The sequence below is a fragment of the Amblyomma americanum genome, chromosome 7 (genome assembly GCF_052857255.1).
Source record: "Amblyomma americanum isolate KBUSLIRL-KWMA chromosome 7, ASM5285725v1, whole genome shotgun sequence".
Taxonomy (NCBI): Eukaryota; Metazoa; Arthropoda; class Arachnida; order Ixodida; family Ixodidae; genus Amblyomma; species Amblyomma americanum.
In genome coordinates, this window is record NC_135503.1 from 57,405,322 (window position 1) to 57,422,565 (window position 17,244).

General features: G+C 50.4%; 1 protein-coding gene across 2 annotated transcripts in view; it reads left to right on the forward strand.

Moving 5' to 3' along the window:
* The window catches only part of LOC144099175 (uncharacterized), a 135,730-nt gene extending 118,686 nt beyond the window's left edge, over positions 1-17,044 (forward strand). The window contains exons 4-6 of one of the 2 annotated variants that reach the window (XM_077632307.1): positions 4,746-4,937; positions 13,625-13,860; positions 14,762-17,044. In XM_077632307.1, coding sequence (XP_077488433.1) covers positions 4,746-4,937; positions 13,625-13,860; positions 14,762-15,472 — 1,139 coding nt within the window. In that variant the 3' untranslated portion in view covers positions 15,473-17,044. The remainder of the gene's footprint in view (positions 1-4,745; positions 4,938-13,624; positions 13,861-14,761) is intronic. The other variant, XM_077632306.1, reaches the window with a different exon arrangement.
* The last annotated feature ends 200 nt before the right edge of the window (positions 17,045-17,244 follow it).

The following is a 17,244-nucleotide window of genomic DNA, read 5'->3' on the forward strand; positions in this document are numbered from 1 at the left end:
GTCACTCCTTGGGAATACGGACTGGGTGGCCAAGACTGGAGCCATCAGCCACGGACTTGAAGGTCAACAGAGAGAGAAAAAAAAGTCAAAGCCATTTACTTTAATTCGAAAAACTTTTACGGACCAACCCCATCGTACTCATTCAGGTTAGTCCCATCGGAGACTGTGATTCCCGCAACGTCGAATGACGTCATAAAAAAAATTGAGGAAAGTCTCGCACGAAAAGAAATGAAAGCAAAGCGACAACAAATGCATTCCAGATGTTCGTGCAGCAGACACGTAACTATGGAGCATGTACCCGACTCCAGGGGGCATAAAATGACTTCAACCAAAGTAAACGGTGCAAAAAAGGCGGGCACTCCTTTCCTCGTGAAATATATTACAGGCGAGAACTCATAGGAATACGCAAATAATAACAAAAAAATACAGAGTACAATGAGAGACAGCGCTCATTTGCCTTTAAAGCTTGCAAGTGTAAACAAAACCTTAAACTCAAAAGAGCCCCGAATAAACAACTTCTCAAAATAGCGATACAAAGGAAAGGCGATGCCAGCAACCGAGAAGCACCGAAATGCGCCTATATCGTTCGACGACGACTGGTGCTCATTGGGGTCGGAGCTCGTCGTCGTCTCCCCCGCCGCACGCTCGCTCCCTATAATGCTCGCATTGTCGCGTGGCGTTAGGCAGAGAGTCTCTTTACGTCGTTGCGTGCTCGCCTCTTTAACCAATCACTGTCCCTTTCGGCAGCGGCACACGCCAGGCATCCTCTGTGCGACGACGCGACAGCCACTCCGCGGCGATTTGCCGAGCGTCGTCGAGCGCGAACCTCAGCGGACACATTTTCCAAAGAGCTCGGGCGAGGGAGACATTAGGGAAGTAAATAGGGAGTGGAGGAGGTGGGCAAGAGAGAAAACAGCGCAGGTGACCGAAATAAATAATAAATAAAAAGAAATGCAGAAGTTGCGCTGTGGAAACGAACAGCCCGGAGAACAGCTGATGAGGTTAGAACCAACTCTATAGTTGAGGCAAGCTAAACGGTAGCTCACTGTGGTGGCGTAGCGGAATAGACGAAGGAAGAGCACGGGTGCGCCTGAGCGTGACTCGGCGAAAGAGTAAGCGAAAGAGATGGATGATAGAAGCAGAAAAAGTTTGAGAGCGCTTGCGGAGTCGCTAATGCGCATCGCGAACAGTGAGTCCTACATCGCTAAAGGGGAGAGCGAACAGCAAGAGAGGAATCGACACTGATTTCTCTGCACGGAAACAAAGAACTCCTTCGAACTGGCTGAGCTCGGTGAGGGAGAGGGGGAAAAACTAGGAGCTAAAAGGGTTGAGGCAGCGGGAACATGAAAGAAAGGCGGATTAGAACAACGTTTACACAGGCTAGGGGAGTGGGGGCGGGTGTAAGGCCGCATTAGAACACAGTGTCTACCTGAGTGTATACGGTTTGTTCCAAGATATAAAAGAAACGAAGGGCGGGGGCAGAAGAGCGACGCCGTAGAGAATGCGGTAATTAGCGCCACAGCGCGCGCTCTTTAACGCTGCGGGATCTAATCAGGAGTAATGAAGCACCACCTCTGGGGCGAAACCCTAAGCGGCCTACTATGGGGTTGAGATAAAAGAACCGCTGGGGGAGGAGTCAGGCAATGATGAAAGAAAACGACGCCGCCAAAAGGGCATATAAGCGCCTACGCGAGAGCTGCTTAACTCTTCCTACTTTTTTTTCCCTTTCCGCGTGTTGTTGCTGTTCTACATAGAACACGAGTGGGAATAGCCTATACCAAAACGACGAGGCGGTGCGAAGAAGCGAGCATCCCCCCCGTCTCTCTCGCTCTCTTTCTCCTTCCATTCTTTCTTCTATTCCGCAATTCCGGGGCGTCAATTATGCAAACAGCGTCGTCTTCGTACTCTTCTCAATGCTGTGGAGTGCCACGATCGCACATCGTGGAGATTTATGGCCGCGACGAATAATTTAACCCCTCAGCGCCAGGTAGACCGACATTTGCAGGATTAAAGGAAAGTGTTGGGATCTGGGAGGAAGGAGGAGAAAAAAACGATAGCGTGAGTCTCACAGCAGCCGCGGAGTAGATTTGCCTCCATGCCTGTGTCCATGTTTTCTACTGATGAGCTGAAACCTGAGAGAAAACGGTCGGAGTTGAGCTTCGGTATGTGGCCACTTGGTGTGATGGCGTCTCTGCGGTCTTGATACCAAATGCTGTGGGCATAGGCCTTCGCAGTTGTATTTAATAACCGAATTTCACAACATGCACGTAAGAAATACCTTGGTCATTTGGAAGAAAATCTTAAACAGAAGCAAGCTGACTCTGTCAACCTTAGTGCCTGCTTGAGTGTTCTGTCAACGAAAGCAGGTGCCAGGTGGCGTGTGCTTATAAGTCGTGTGCACTTACTAAAATTTGTTTAGACAGTCTATAAACGGTCCATATACTTTTTAGACAGTCTATAAATTCTTTATATACTTCTGTCCATAAAGTCTATAGATTCTCTATGGACAAACCTTAGAGAGCAGTCTGTAGGCAATACAAATCCTATGGACAGTCTATGGACAATCTATCGATTTATGGCCATACACTTTTAGTAGGCTTCTGTCTATAGACAGTCTATAGACTATGAATAAACAAAAATAAATATTTATAGGAAGGCAATAGTCTATAAGAAGTCTATCGACTGTCTATGGACCATTTTATGAGTCTCATAGTCTTCGTTTATTAAGGTTAAGGCATATAACGTTTCCAGCTGCCTCACACGAGTTGTTTTTGCTACTTCGAGCGTCACAAGTGATATGTCTTGTCGCAGTAAGAAGGGTGCAGCGACAAACGCGCCAGTCTTCATCAACAACGCGAGTGTGCAGTGTTCACGTATAGGAACTCTAAAAGAACGAACAGGAAAGAGCACTCCCAAGAATGGATATATAAGAAAACAAAGGGAAACGAGTGCCGCCGAGGAGGATCTCCGAGTGAAAGACCGCGCAAGCAGGTGGTGAATGTGCATCGCACGATACGTGCTGTTGCCCCTTCGACAGCGCATGCGCAGCGTCGTCTCAAATCCTAAATAATTTGACGCACGCTGACGCAAAGTGCAGGGGCCAGCCATGGCTTTGAGGTAACTCTTCCTAATGCGGCGAACAGGGAAAACAAAACAAAGAGACAGAATTAAAGGAGGAGACCAGGGTATAGGAGGGCGCGCGAGTGGAGGCGGGTCTTCAGGGATGACAGGAGAGGAGGCGAAAGGAGAAAGAAAAGGAAAAAGGAGGAAAGTTGTGGGACGGGGTCGGGGCTGCCATGCGGCGGCCGCGGCTTCCCGATCGCTTCTGGGGAGACGAGGAGAGAGGCGGCTGATGGCTGCGCGGATCGCGAGAAAGCGGCTTATAGGAGAAGACACCGAACCCTGCGGCGCCCCCATATTACAGCCCACGTAGAGGGAGCTCGGCGCGGAAAAGGCGCAGAGGCGTGCGGGGATGGCGACGGCATTAATAAAAATTATCATTAGCACCGCAGCGACCGTCGCCAAGCGCAGGGAGCTTTTTGAGATGGGCAAACACGGGACCCGAGCCTTCATCTCCCTGCGCCCTTTCTTGCCTCACGCTAGTTGGAAGGAGAAAAAAACAAAAAAAGTGGGAGAACACCCCTGGAAGCATGAGAGAAACGATACGTGGTGTGCACCGTGGGTCGGAGGTGTCGGCGAACCCTGGCAAACATACGCGCACACGTACAGCTCCACGTACCCAAGCGTACGTGGTCGTATGTAATGTACTACACACGCGTACAGCGGCCGCTAGTCCCTGCTTGCCTTGTAAGTGCAGCCACTGTGCGTGCTTTCGTACTGGAGAGGATTATTATCTGGTCCCGAGGAAAATTGTGCAGAGAGTGGGGAGAGAGAGCTTCTGCGGCAGCGATGCAATGCATCACCTCGGCTCTGTGCGAGAAGAGCAAACGTGTCGATAAGGAAGGAAAAAGAAACGAAAAGGTTGGAAATACGCGAGCTCACGAACGGGGTTTCTCTTTTCTTCCTGCCTCGGGCTGTTGGGTCACAGCGTCGCCTGGCGAGGGTCAGATAACGGAGTAGTGTCGTATGTGTACGCGAGCGTGTGGCTCTTTAAGGAGCCCGCGGCGATGCTGTGGCGCTAAGCTGAACACACTGAGGACGGCGAGCGGCGGCAAAAAGCCGTTCGGGATTACACGGGCTGCTCGGGTAATGAATGAGCGCCGTATAAGGATGAGTCGAAGTTGTGGCGCCGGAGTCGTTGGAGCGGAAATATTTGCTACGAGAAACATTAGTGGAACGACTGTCAGTTCCTACATCATCTATTATAATATTATCATTTAAATGTGTTAGAATATAGTCGTATTAAGGAATACCTGCCGGGAACAGTCGAGGATACCTTGTATCGTTCCGAATCCCAGGATGAAACCTCTGGATGCAGTCGCAGGTGGGATACGTGTGGTATATTCATGGTACTTGGTATCCTTCGTATCGTTTTTCATACGAATGTGCAGTGCCAATGTATTTTCGTATTCTGGCATACTATCACGAGTTACACTGCCGCTAATTATAATTACATGGCATGGTTGCACGATACAGTCCCAGCACACAGTCCAAAAGCACAGTCGAAGAATGCTATATATCTTTCCAGCATAGCAATTTATATGAAAGTCGGTACTTTTTCACACTGTTCGACAAGTTTTCTTTCTTCGTCACCAACTGGTACCTATCTCTGCTCCTCCTGGCAGACCCGAGCCAGGTCCTCCACTTGGGCACGGACCCGCACTGGGGTCCGTACCAGCACTACTCCACGTACCTGGCGGCGGCTGGCCCGTTCGCCGCCGCCCCCCCTCTGGGTCTCGAAGGGTCGGCGCCCACACCCGGAGGAGACGGGTCACCTTCCTCGTGCCCCTCCAGCGGCGCCTCGCAGCTCACGCCAGGTGGGTCCTTCCCTACCTCCCTGTTCTGTGTGTTTAGGGGGAGCAGATTCCAATTTAGGGAGTGATAACTCATTAGTCTCCACTCGTCAGCATCCGCACGGGAACGCTGCAAAGCGTTATCTAAATTTCCGAAGTTTAAGGATAATTCGTCCTGGTTGCTAACTAGGGTGATATCAACTGTACAGCAAGGTTAAATTTTGCTTTTGACTGCGTAAACTACTCAACACTGTACAACAAGGACGCTTTTTTTTTTGCTTCTACTGCGAAGGTTTGAGAAAGCTGCGTAGCTTTTTTTTTTGGTGCGTTCGTGAGGATTATAATGACTAATACTCTCTTGATCAAAATTTACTCCGTCTTAAAAAAACGTCCATTTCCCGGCGTGACTGTGGTTGTGCTGACTCGAGGGGCGCCACAACAATCAGACCGACCAGCAGCCGCTGACGATTCCCCCTTATCTTGATGAGAACAGCAACAAAGCTGTATGGTAACTCGCTAAATGAAAATCTAATCTACTCCACGAAGATAAGCAGTGAGAATACAGGAAAAAAAACACAACCGATGGGCCGTGCCTTTGACCACCAGTGAACAACCAGCCTATGATCTTCGCGTAGTATGTTCGTCAACACCTCAGTTTTGTGTTCAGTTCGATGTTTCGTGTGTCAATAAAACCGAATATCCTTGACTTTTCGCCCGCTTCCACGTCGAAGAACTGACAGTCGCTGCCCGTCTCCCTTTTAAGATTGCTAATTCCTTGTCCTACATATACATCTCTGATAGCTGAGGGTTACCTAATAGATAACATCCCCAAATCCGGCAGGACAACACAGTAGTTACTGGTCCCGCCATGCGTGCAGTGCACATGATTCTACGGGCCTTGTTTTAAGGCAAAACTTAGCAAAGTCTATCATTGCTCAGAATTGTGCTGGTAAATAAAGCAAGAAAGTTTAAAAAAAAAGCACGCACTCTTAAAGTACACCTTCAGTGCCTTTCCAAAAAGGTCACGAGGGGAGGAAGTTGGGGCCAACTTCCGCGTTAGCTGGTGCCCTGTTTCCGTTTCATTTCATTGGACCGATCTCATCACTTTCGTCTCTCTTGCCACTGAAGGGCTCGCCTGAATTTGAAGCGGCGTCTGGGCGCATACATTCCGCCTCCTCACTCCTGAATACTGCGACTGCAGGCCCAAGCCAGGCGGCTGCAGTCTCGTCCCCAGGAGCTCTCCTGCAGCGCTAACTCTTTTCGCCGCGGTATATATGCATACACCGCGCCTCGAGAAACCACTCTATCCACTGGCCGTCCGGATCCCGTCTCCGAAGCGGTGCGCGGCAAGCCGGAGTTTCCCTATTGTTGCGAATGAAATTGGCTCTCATCGAATTTGTGTAACAATAAAAAGTCCTTCTCCTTCTCCTCACCTCCGGCTCGCAATCCTCCACACTAGAACCTGCCTTCGTCGTGGCTTTATTTTTTTATTTTTTTCTATTTCTTTAACGACGCCTTATTTCGCTTTTTTGGTGCTTCGCGATGTATGGGTCCAATTGGAACGGAGATCCGATTCTACCTCGTCAAGAGCGTCATACCGCCGTGAATGCGTTGAAGAGTATACGGTGCCGTGTATAAAGTGCGAAAGGAGCGGAAAGAAGCGACTGGAAAAGCTAATGTATAGGCCTCCTCATTTGGTTACGAGTTTGCCTTAGCCTCTAGGCTGTGCCAAGGTATCGGCCTGGGAAACGAAGTCGGGCCTGGCGCATGCGTTAGCTTTTCGTTTTGAATTTTATTTTTAGTAGTTGGGAGTTTTATTGCTCCACACCTCAGCAGGCGCTCGTACGCATTTGTTAGAACCCAAGAGCCAGGAGGGAAAGGAAGGATGATGCAATACAACCTGTGCTTATTAGAATCATTTTATATGACACGCATGTCTTATCTTGACTCATGATAAAAGGGGGCCACATTAGCGAGAACTGCGGAGCTTTTAAAAAGGCAGCTAGGGACACGAAGATTCACTTAAAGACTGCGTGCACCTTTCACGAGTTCTTGGTAATTTTATTATGGCCCATCTATTCCCATTCACGACTTGTACTGGGCACTCAGTCGTTTCAGTGATTCGAAACGTGATAGCCAGTGGTATATTTGTGGTCGCCTTAAGACGGGCCTGTGCGCTCTGAAGAGCGTACTTGCTCTGCATCTTGTAGGTGATGGAAACAGAGGAGGTTTTTCGCAGCTAAGGACGACCGCCTGAGAAATATGTTGGTCATTGTCCCGTGAAACATCCGCTTAGAAGAAGTATGACTTCATTGGATGCTTACTTCTGCATGAGTAACTTCAAATCATGGCTCAGCCATATTGTCGCACGAAATGCTTTATTTCACAATCTTCAAGTCAGCGTTGCTCCAAAACATCCCTCAGAGAAAATGAATTCAAAAAGAATTAATTGTCTGACAGGTAAAGCAAAGCTGAATCCTCAACGTTCACAGCACGCCACAAGCTCTCAAAGTCCGGGAAAATAAATTACATTGCTTATTTGTAAAACTATTCCTACTGATTTCGTTCACTTCTAAGTGCCACCGTGCGCCAGCTCATACGGCGTTCTTATATATGAAAAAAAAACAGCTTTTCTGTTTCCTGCTTGAAATAAGCATGCTACAGGGCAAGGTGAAAATACCAAAGACGAAATGCGCCAAAAATTTGGGTGATGCTACTTGGTTTTGAGATAATTAATGCAGATCAAATATATAGATCAAGGCAAGTGCTTCTCCTCCCTCTTGTGCTCGCAGAAAAATCAGCGCAAAAGAGCGAAAAAAAAATCAAAACCACTGAAAAGAAAAACGCAAAGTAAGCACTGAGCTCCACCGGAGTGGCACAGAAAGGGCAGAAACCCTTTTTTTACCCCCCCTCCCCCGTCTTTCCCGAAGCCAGTTCGGTCGTCCAAGCTGCCGCGGTGTAGATTTAGCTAATGAACGAGAACGGCGCTTGCGGAAACAGAGATCGTTTGCCCACTTTCCCTTTCTATCTTTCTTTTATTCTTTGATTGCCTCGCCTCCGTCCATGGGTGAACCGAACCGAAGCACGAGGGCACGTTGGGCACCCTGCACTTGTCTTCCGTTGTGGTACTTTCTCGCTCCTAATACGTGCATAGGCTTTTGGCGCGCGACACTATACAGTGATACTTTTGGCGCCCTTGCTTCTCGACTACCGCTGACGTACAAAATTTATTTCCCCTTCTTTCGGAGTGAGAGAGAGGGCGAGAGTCCTCTCTCCATCGCTGCAGTCCTTCTTCAAACCCTCTAAGCTGCCTTCACTGCAGTCTTTCTACCTTTACACTTTTTTTTTTTACTGCAACCCCTTCACTAGGCCGACTTCGCTTTTCACTAACCTTTTCTCCCTTTTTTCCTTCCTTTTCTGAAACTCTCGCTCCCTAATGAAAGGTGGTCGCTGCGGTGAGCACCCGGAATTCTCGAAAGAGTGAAACAAACCCGACTCGTTTCAAGTGCTCACAAGAAAGAAAGAGCGGAAAAGAAAGTGCAGAGAAAGGAAGAAATAAAAAAAAGGAAAGAACCGGAGAGCGCGGCACCGTCGTCGAGTTGAAGAATGAACCGGTGGCAGTGATGGTGACCGAGTGAGGTTACACGCTTGAGAGTTCTCGTCGCTGTGTTTAATCTTTCCGCCATCGCACCTCCGCCTCCTGCCCCTCTCGGTGAAATTAAGAACCACACCGCTGAACTTTTCTGAGCCCCTCGATCCCTCTTCCCTTCTTTACCCCTTTTTTGTCTCCCTAATTTTGAGCCTACATATCTATATATCTGTATATTTCCTGCGAGCACCCCTTACCGTCCTTTCTAATTTTTTTCTTCTTTCATTTATTACCAAGTCGTTTATAAGAGCTTTAGCTTCTCGTGTTTCCTTTCAGGAAACGTAAAGGAACCTTGCAGTGAAGACTATATATAGCACGAAAAGAAGGTCGAAACTTCGTGCCTTTTTTTCTCCTCTTGTTTCCTTTCTTATTTTTAGTTCAGCAAGCATTTTGTCGAATTCTTTTGTGACTGCGTAAGTTTCCGTCCTACGCGCGTTTGTCTGCACCAGTGTCTCCCCCTACTTTGTTCATTTAACGGCGGCGCACCGCACTTACCCCGCCTCCGCGCAGCCGCAGCCAAACGAATCGCTCGGAAACCTCTAATTCCTGGCGACACCGAGCTTTGCGAAGCTTAAGAGAGCCCCATGGGCTCCGAAGCTGGAGTGCGCTTTAAAAATATACAAAAGAGAAAGAAATGGAAGGGCATAAAGAAAAGGAAAGGATATAAAGTACGAAGCCAATGACTTGAGAAGAAGCATTAGGAAAAGTGAAACTAGATAAAAAAAAAGAAGGCAATCAGAAACATTTAGGGCGAACCGAGCTTGCACGTATTGATCCGAAACATGGTGCGTGCGAAGCAACAAGCGTGGCCGGAAAAAAAAAAGAAAAAGAAAAGCACAGCTATGCAGTATGTGTACATAGCAGCAGTATGAAGAAAGCAAGAATCAAACGCGTCAAAACGCAAAACATTTCTCCCACCTCGGCTAGGTTCGTTCTCCTTTTATTGTCGCGCTCCTCGCGAGGCGACTGTGCGGAGTTCTGGACGACCGCCTTGGCTGGCCACATCGCTATCGCCACCGTCATTAAACCCGATGGTGTCGCCCCCACTCGGGGGTACGTGCGAACGATATCCACTTATTTTAAATTAGAAAACTCGCACCACCGCCCTTACCGCTAGACGAGGCTCGGGGTGTCGAAAGAGAGGCTCGGAAAGCGACTGGGGAAGGTAAAGAGAAGGAGCCAGTCGCCGCAAATAATAAGCACGAGTGGGAATGAGGAGGGACAGTTGGGGAAAAGCAGGCGCGACGTAGGGAAAGCGGGAAGGCAAATCGGGATGAGGAGGTTCTTCAGGGATGTTTCCCGTAAAACGTCGTTATGGCGTCCTTCTCTTTTCTCGTTTTTTTTTTCTTCAGCGGCGCCTCGTCTTTCCCGGGTGTTGACTGCGAGCAGCCCTCCCTCCAAGAGCAGCAATGAACGAGCGCCCTTTCCCTTTGGCTCCCTTGCCTCGCTTTCTTCTTTAATTACCCTGCGCCGGCCTCCATATTCGTCGCCGTGAACTCGTGTTTCTTCTTTATTTCGGCCTTTTCGCAAATCACTTTATTCCCTGTTCGAATAATTGCGCCCCGAAAAGTTAACGCGTCGCCTCGTCGCCCCCTTCCAAAACTGCGACGAGGTGCGAAAGATAAGAGCGAGGGAGATAGGAAAGGAGAAAGAGGCTGTGCACATGACAACGCACGCGCAAGTTTCAGCGAGACAGAGCGAAAAAGAGGAAAATTTGCAAACGCCAAACTCGAGGACTCAGATCCGCAGCAGCCCTGGTGATTCGTAATACAGGGGGCGCTGTGGTCCGCGCGAAACCCGAAAAAAGGGTTAACGCGAGTTTCTGCTCTTCCTTCTTTTCGTTCTCCGGATTCGTGAAAGTCGAGAGAAGTGCTTATTATTCCGATATGTTTCCTCTCTCGCTCTCTCCCCCTTCAATTTCTGACTCTTTTTCTCCTATAGCATCGCTTTGCCTTTCCCCTCCTTGAAGCGCTTTCTTGTTTTCTGCTCCAAAACCTTCGCTTCAAAACTGCCTCCTCCTCCTCCTCCTCCTCCTCCTCCTCCTCCTCCTCCTCCTCCTCCTTCATCTGCGCCCATTTCTTCTTATTCGCAGTGATCCGCGCTCTTGTTTATGCGGTGCTAGAGGCGAATCATATTTGTTTCTCTCGTTGGATGGCGCAAAATGCGACTGCAGCGCCACCCCCTTGACGGGGATGCCTCTCGCGCTTCTTAATCTTCTTCTTGCCCGTGCCATAAACACACAAGCGTGCGGGCGGGATGCGGCTAATCTGATTAAAACCGAGGCAAGGTTTCCGTTGCTCGAGCCTCGGGGTGCATTGGGAAAGGGAAGGCGACGCGAAAAAGATGTGTCGAAAGTTTTGGGGGCCGTTTCGTGCGCCGCGAAAACTCGACAGCTTTTTGTTCTTTGCTGCCGGCGGTGTTGCGACGTCTTACCTCGGTTCTGTTCTTGTTTTGGTTTATCGCGTGTGTGGGCTCGTTAGATTCCCTGAAAAGTTGCTGGAGTCTCTGCTTGTGTTGTTGACTATGTGTCTCTGAAGTAACGAATCCCGAGGAGCCGATTTGGAAGCAATGAATCGCGTCGGTTATAAGCAAAAGGGGGTCAGAGGCAGGCAGAAAATATGTTATCTGTAACACATTTTGCCGCGAAAACTAATGGCTCTAGTGCGTAATTTCTCTGGACAAGAGCACGGTGCAAGTCAGTATGTCGAAAAAAAAAACAACAATAAAAAGTGGCAGGAGTTAAAGGATCTTCTTTCTGGCATCTGCACGTGCACACAGCCGCGTTTGTCGCTCCTCTTCTGCATACCCCCTCTCCACTCGGCGCCCTCCTCCCGTTGGCTACAGCTGGCGCGACGCCCCTCCGAACTTACCCGAGCTTCCTCACATTGGCTGCAGCTTGCGTGACGCTCCTCCGAACTAACCTGAATTTACCCGAGTTACTCCGAGGCTTCATACAAGGTTCTTGGTTGAGGTTAATCCCGTTAGGTAGTGCTTTCGCACCAAAATAAAGCCGTTAATCAGTACAAGACTAGCCTTGAAATGGTTCAATGAAAGCGAGACTTACTTGATCTTTACTGGCCTCGACAGGATACGCTTGCACGTTGCGTAAAACAAATAAAAACCGATAAGGTAAATTTTCTTTGCTGCGTATATTTATTTACATGTCATCATAGGCAGAAAGCCAGCGAATGATATGAACTACAAGTATGAATTGACGCGTTAGACGAGTTAGTTTTTGGCAAGCATAAGTACGCCTCTACGTTTAGTTAGCTTACGAGAAACTCACCAAAGGACAGAGCGGTTGCCGTTAGCAGTCATCATCAGGGCTAGCGAGTCAGACAAGGCGTACCTACGTATATGACTAGTATCGGGATGTACTGGCAAGGCGCCTATGACTCCATCTGTCAAGAGCGCCAAACGCTTCTTTAACTTTTCCTTTGTCATTATTGCATGCAAAAGTATATTCTTTGTTCTTAAGGCCTGTTCAACACACGAATTGAGCTAACGTTTCTTTTTTCGCGAGCGCGATATTGCAGACCTACGTGTTTAAGCTGTTCCTGCAGTTTCCAGAGGCTAATAATTGTTTTTTTTGTTTTTTTTTTTTTGGGGGGGGGGAAAGAAAATGGCGCAGTATCTGTCTCATATATCGTTGGACACCTGAACCGCGCCGCAAGGGAAGGGATAAACGAGGGAGTGAAAGAAGAAAGGAAGAGATAGGTGCCGTAGTGGAGGGCTCCGGAATAATTTCGACCACCTGGGGATCTCGAAACAAAAGAAGGCTTCCCTAAGAACTGCTATGGCGCAATGTCACAAACCGGCTGGCAACAGCCTGCCGAGCTAGATACGACACTGATGCTTCGCACCCTGCGGTTCTTATACTGCCTCGCGCAAAAACTCGCCACGCACAGCTTTTCTCGCGTATTTATGCACCATTAAGCTGCAAGAGCGTGTTCGGACACTGCCCTCTGAAGATGCACGCCTCCAGCACACTCATAACTAACATGAATTGCTGCATTGCCACAACGTTCTGTGATGTTTGTTTAAAACAGTGTTGTTTTTTTCACATCCGCCAGTGCACAGCTTTACCGTTTCCTAATCACCATGGGTCCAGCTATGTTTGCATACATATGCTGGACGAGGCTAGATTGTTCGTGAATGGTTGTGAACGCGCAGGTAATCTTCTCGTATTCGGAACTGATCGCGGATAGGTATGTGCACGAGGCACTCCCTGAAAAATTCTGAGTAGCACTTAAATTGAGCAAAGCTTACAGCTGCGGTAATTCCAGTCCCGACGATTCATGTTTCACTATCCCCTCCTCTGAGTTTCCTTGTTTCGAGGCCCACGGAATAAACCGAACGTTTAGAAGGAGAAACCAAAGGCACAGCTAGAGGAGGCTGGGGCGAAACCGAAGTTCGTCCAATGAATATTTCGCTTTCGAAACCTGCTTTCTGTCATCCCCACATCGTGACTTTGTTTTTTAACGCGATAGCCTTAAAGGCCCCGTTCTCCAGAAAAACCAGCGTCGGCGTTGTGAGCGACAAATCACAAGCATATGGCTCTGGCAGCTGGTGCCCGGAGAGCAACGCAGGCGGGCCACCTAGGCCACGTGACCTTGTGACGTCATCACAACCTACCCACCGGCTAGTGAGCAAACTGCCCACCGTGGCAGGTGGCAGTTGGTCTCTCGAGAAGTGCAACCTGGGCACACAAGGCCCACCGCTTAGGGCACCTGCCATCGCAGGGTGGTGGCACATTGCTTAACCGCTGCACCACTGCGCCAGGAGGTGTATGAGGACTCTCTGGGATCTATGAATGTAACGTAGAGAACGACCTCCTGCAGATATGGGAATTAACCCATTGCGCTGTCGCGTCATACCCTTAAGGCGGAGCTTAAATGTCCCCTCCATTTTTTTATCTTGTCTCGCGTTCTTTTTGATATCTTTTTTAAAAACCTGATGACCTTAGTTGGCAACGGGCTCATGTTCCACAAGGCCAAAGCGTTTTAGTTCTTAGTTCTGGAGCTCTTGCGTGAACCTCGCGTCCCTGTACATTGCGTCGCAGGCGACCGCTCGAACGGCTCCAACAGCAGCAGCCTTGCCGGCGGAGGTGGCGCGGCTGGGGGAAACGGCGGCGGGGGCGAGCCCCCTTCGGCCGCCGCCGCAAACCTGAGCCTCAAGGTGGACCCGCTGCTCCTCGGCCGGTACGGCAACGCCGTCGACCTCTGCCTGTCGGACAGGCTCTCCGAACTGCGCCAGGGGCTCGCAGGCGTCAACGGGGGATCGGCGTTCGCGCACCAGGTGGGTCTGCGCCGGATGTCCCAGGGTGAAAAGCTCACACGTGTGCAAGGTTGCGACGACTTCACTGCGCCAGTTGTCATGGCCAAACAACCCTTCTAGATCTCCTGTTCGCTGGCCGCACGAATCGAACATAGGGTTATGTGACCAAAGGGCCACATTAATAGGTCACATAACCCACTAATTGCCATATATGACCACTTATACGCGACCCTCCTCCCAGTTTTCTTACGCAGTGCGAATCGAACACCGGCACACATCCTCGTGTCATGGTCTCTCTTCGACATAGCCCTTACACACTATGTGAATGACCCTTCAACTTTTTTAAAAATTGTTATTGCATATAGACTGGCGAGCACAGCTGCTTTTGTCAGTTTTTGCTGTTTACCTGCCCACCTGGAACTCAAAACCAATAGCATTTTGGCAAGGCTATAGGGCTGTAGCTGACAATATTGGCTGTTTAACAGATAGACTCCTTCACGAGCCCTTCGCTGCTTCCGTGTTACTTCCCCCCCCCCCCCCCTTTTTTTTTCGTACGCAAGTACCTATTTGACATAGTTTTCTGCCCCTTAAAAAACGATCTATACGGCTTGAGGAAGAGTGAAGCAGTAGTTAAAGGGGCGGGGATCGCCAGGGATGTTATGAAGATGCTGCCTGCACGGCATAACAAAAGCTTAAGCGGCGTTCACCTGAGTCTCTTCGCTCCATCACCAATCGGCAGCTACCGTTTGGTTGTTTAATCACCGGACCTCAGACGAGCGCACAGCCCCCAGCATCCTGTTTTATCCTTAGTGCCCCCAAATCTTACAACGCCTGCATTCATTCCGCGTGGATGCGGGTACTCTCTTTATGGCACACGACTCATTAACTCGCTCACAACCACCTCTGTTCATTCTCGACGCAGCCCAACACCACGACGGGGAGCCTCCTGGCGACGACCGCGGCAGCACCCTACCTGACCCATGCCGCGGCGGGCTACGCCGCGGGTCTCCTAGGACCGCACGGCTACTACGCGAGCGCCAACGGCGCCACCTGGCCCCCCGCACTCGCGCCGTCGCTGCTCTACCCGCAGCTGTACGGCGGTTCCGTGGGACAGCCCAACGCGGCAGCGGCGGCTGCCGCGGCCGCCGCAGCAGCTGCCGCCGCGGGCCTGCACCCGGGCCTGCAGCTGCTGCGCAACGAGCTGCGGGCCGCCAGCCTGCACAGCAGCCACCACCACCCCCTGGGCGGCGGGGAGTCGTCGTCTCCGGACAGGTCCGCCACGGCGTCGCCGACCATGGACAGCGACCTGAGCTGCTCCTCGCCGAAGCAGGCCCGCTCTCAGGACGACTCGGAGCGCAGCGACCGGAGTGTCTCGCCACCTCCGATGCCGACGTTGGAGGACGTGGCGAGGAAGAAACCCTCGTCGGTGCTCGCGACGTTAAGCAAGGCGGCGGGAGTCGGCGGCGGTGCTCCCGGTACTCCGCCCGTGCTGCCGCTCGTGGTGCCCCCTCCTCCCGGTGTTGTGGGTGCTCGGACAGGTGCACCGACGGCGCGGGGCTCTCCGACGACGGGGCCGTCGAACGCGACCAACGGACACGGCAGCGGCGACTCCTCGCTCTGGAGACCGTACTGAAGGGGGACCGTGTGCAGTGGTGTGCGTGAGCTGCAGTGCCATCCGTTGTATATACGTGTCCAGCGAGCCGAGGACGGCCTCTCAGACGCGATGCGGGCTCACTTTGCTCTCGGTCTTTTTGTCAGTCGAAACCTCGCCCGAGAGAACCGGCTGAGCTCCTGTGGCTCCTTCGATTTCATTGACGACGGGCCAAATGATTGGACCCATTCGTGGCCTAAACCCCTTTGGGGTCAGTCGTGATAAAAGCATCTTAAAAGATGCGTTTAGGCCCGCCTAGAGAACGGAGTAGAAAAAAAAAAGATCATTGTTTCGGTACACCCGCAGGACAGGATCCCCAACTACGTCGACTGTCTCGTAATTAAATATAAAGCCAAATCGATATCTCAACAGCGCTGTAATTCTTAGCCGAATTTCTGAATTTTTTGCTGTTCATTAGCTTTGAGAGACACACTTACTCGAAGCTCGGGGCGGCCGGCCGGACTTTGACAATGCGTCAATTAGCCGAAGATATATTGACAATTTTTCAATTTACCCACAATGTATGGGCTCGAACTCGCACGTTCTCACCGTCTTCTCTAGATACGAGCAGCGCTGAAAGTTGCTGTTAGCTTCACATAAACAAAAATATAATTTGATCAGAATCAAACCCACAATAACTGGAAACCGGATGAACCCCAGAAGGGCCGCCACTCAGAGTAGCAGAGCTCAGGGTGTGACGGCAGAACATTTCTCGAGTACGAGGTCCGGTGGCATATACAAGCCAGCAAAGCGGTGAATTCGCTCCGAGTGAGAGTCGTCTAACGACTTAAGCTACCCAACGCCGACCGAGGAGGCCACAGGAGGGCAAGCCGCCTTTTCAGGATGTCAGGAAAACAAAGCAAGCTCTAGAGAACGGGACGGAGGAAAAGCTACGCAGAGCGTGCGCGCGTGTGCTGGCGCGGTGCCCCAGCGACGGGCACACAGGTAGCGCGCGCTGTTTTTTCTTAGAGGCGCAAATCCATTCAGCTGCGGCGAAGTGCTATGTTGACCGAGAGCGCAGTGTGCAGAGCCGGTGAACTGGGGAGGCGCGTAAGAGGCTGGCCTCTTTGTGTACATAGTTGGGGGGGAAAGGGGAGAGACAGAAGAAGAAGAAGAAGAAAGAAGGGACGTTTCGAGGCAACGACTTTGCCGCTGCCGGTGTCTTCTCCTCCGGCCTGGTTGCATTTCATGTTTTTTTTTCCCTCGATCTCCGAGTCGGGGCGAGCACCACGAACGCGCGCTGCCCTAGACGTATGTCACGCGTGACGCCATTGTCCTGTTTTATTATTTTATTTTTCTTTGGCTGCCCACCCGACCTGCTCGCCTTCCACCGGTGATGAGGAGAGAGACTCTTTTATATGACGTGTATATTTATAGACGCAAACACACATACAAACACACGTGTTCAGCGTGGGACTAAATCTGGAGCACACACGCACATCGTGAAAAACAAAAAAAAAATCCAAACGACAGGGCTGTTGCGCGTCGTGTGAAGGTCTGGGTGAAGTTGGCATATAAATAAAGAAGAAAATGTTTTTTTTTTCCTGTGTATTTAAGACTGACTTCCTTGTCTTCCTGCACCGTTCTTCGCTACAAGCATTGGACGCTGAGTATGCGTCTTTGCTCAGGACTTCTCGTATGAATCGCACATCTCTGCAACGGAAACGTGAAGCTGAGTATGTGGGGCTGGCTCCGAAAACACTTGCCCTACGAACGTTCATGTTCTTGCATTTTTGCACAAAACACAGTCTCCG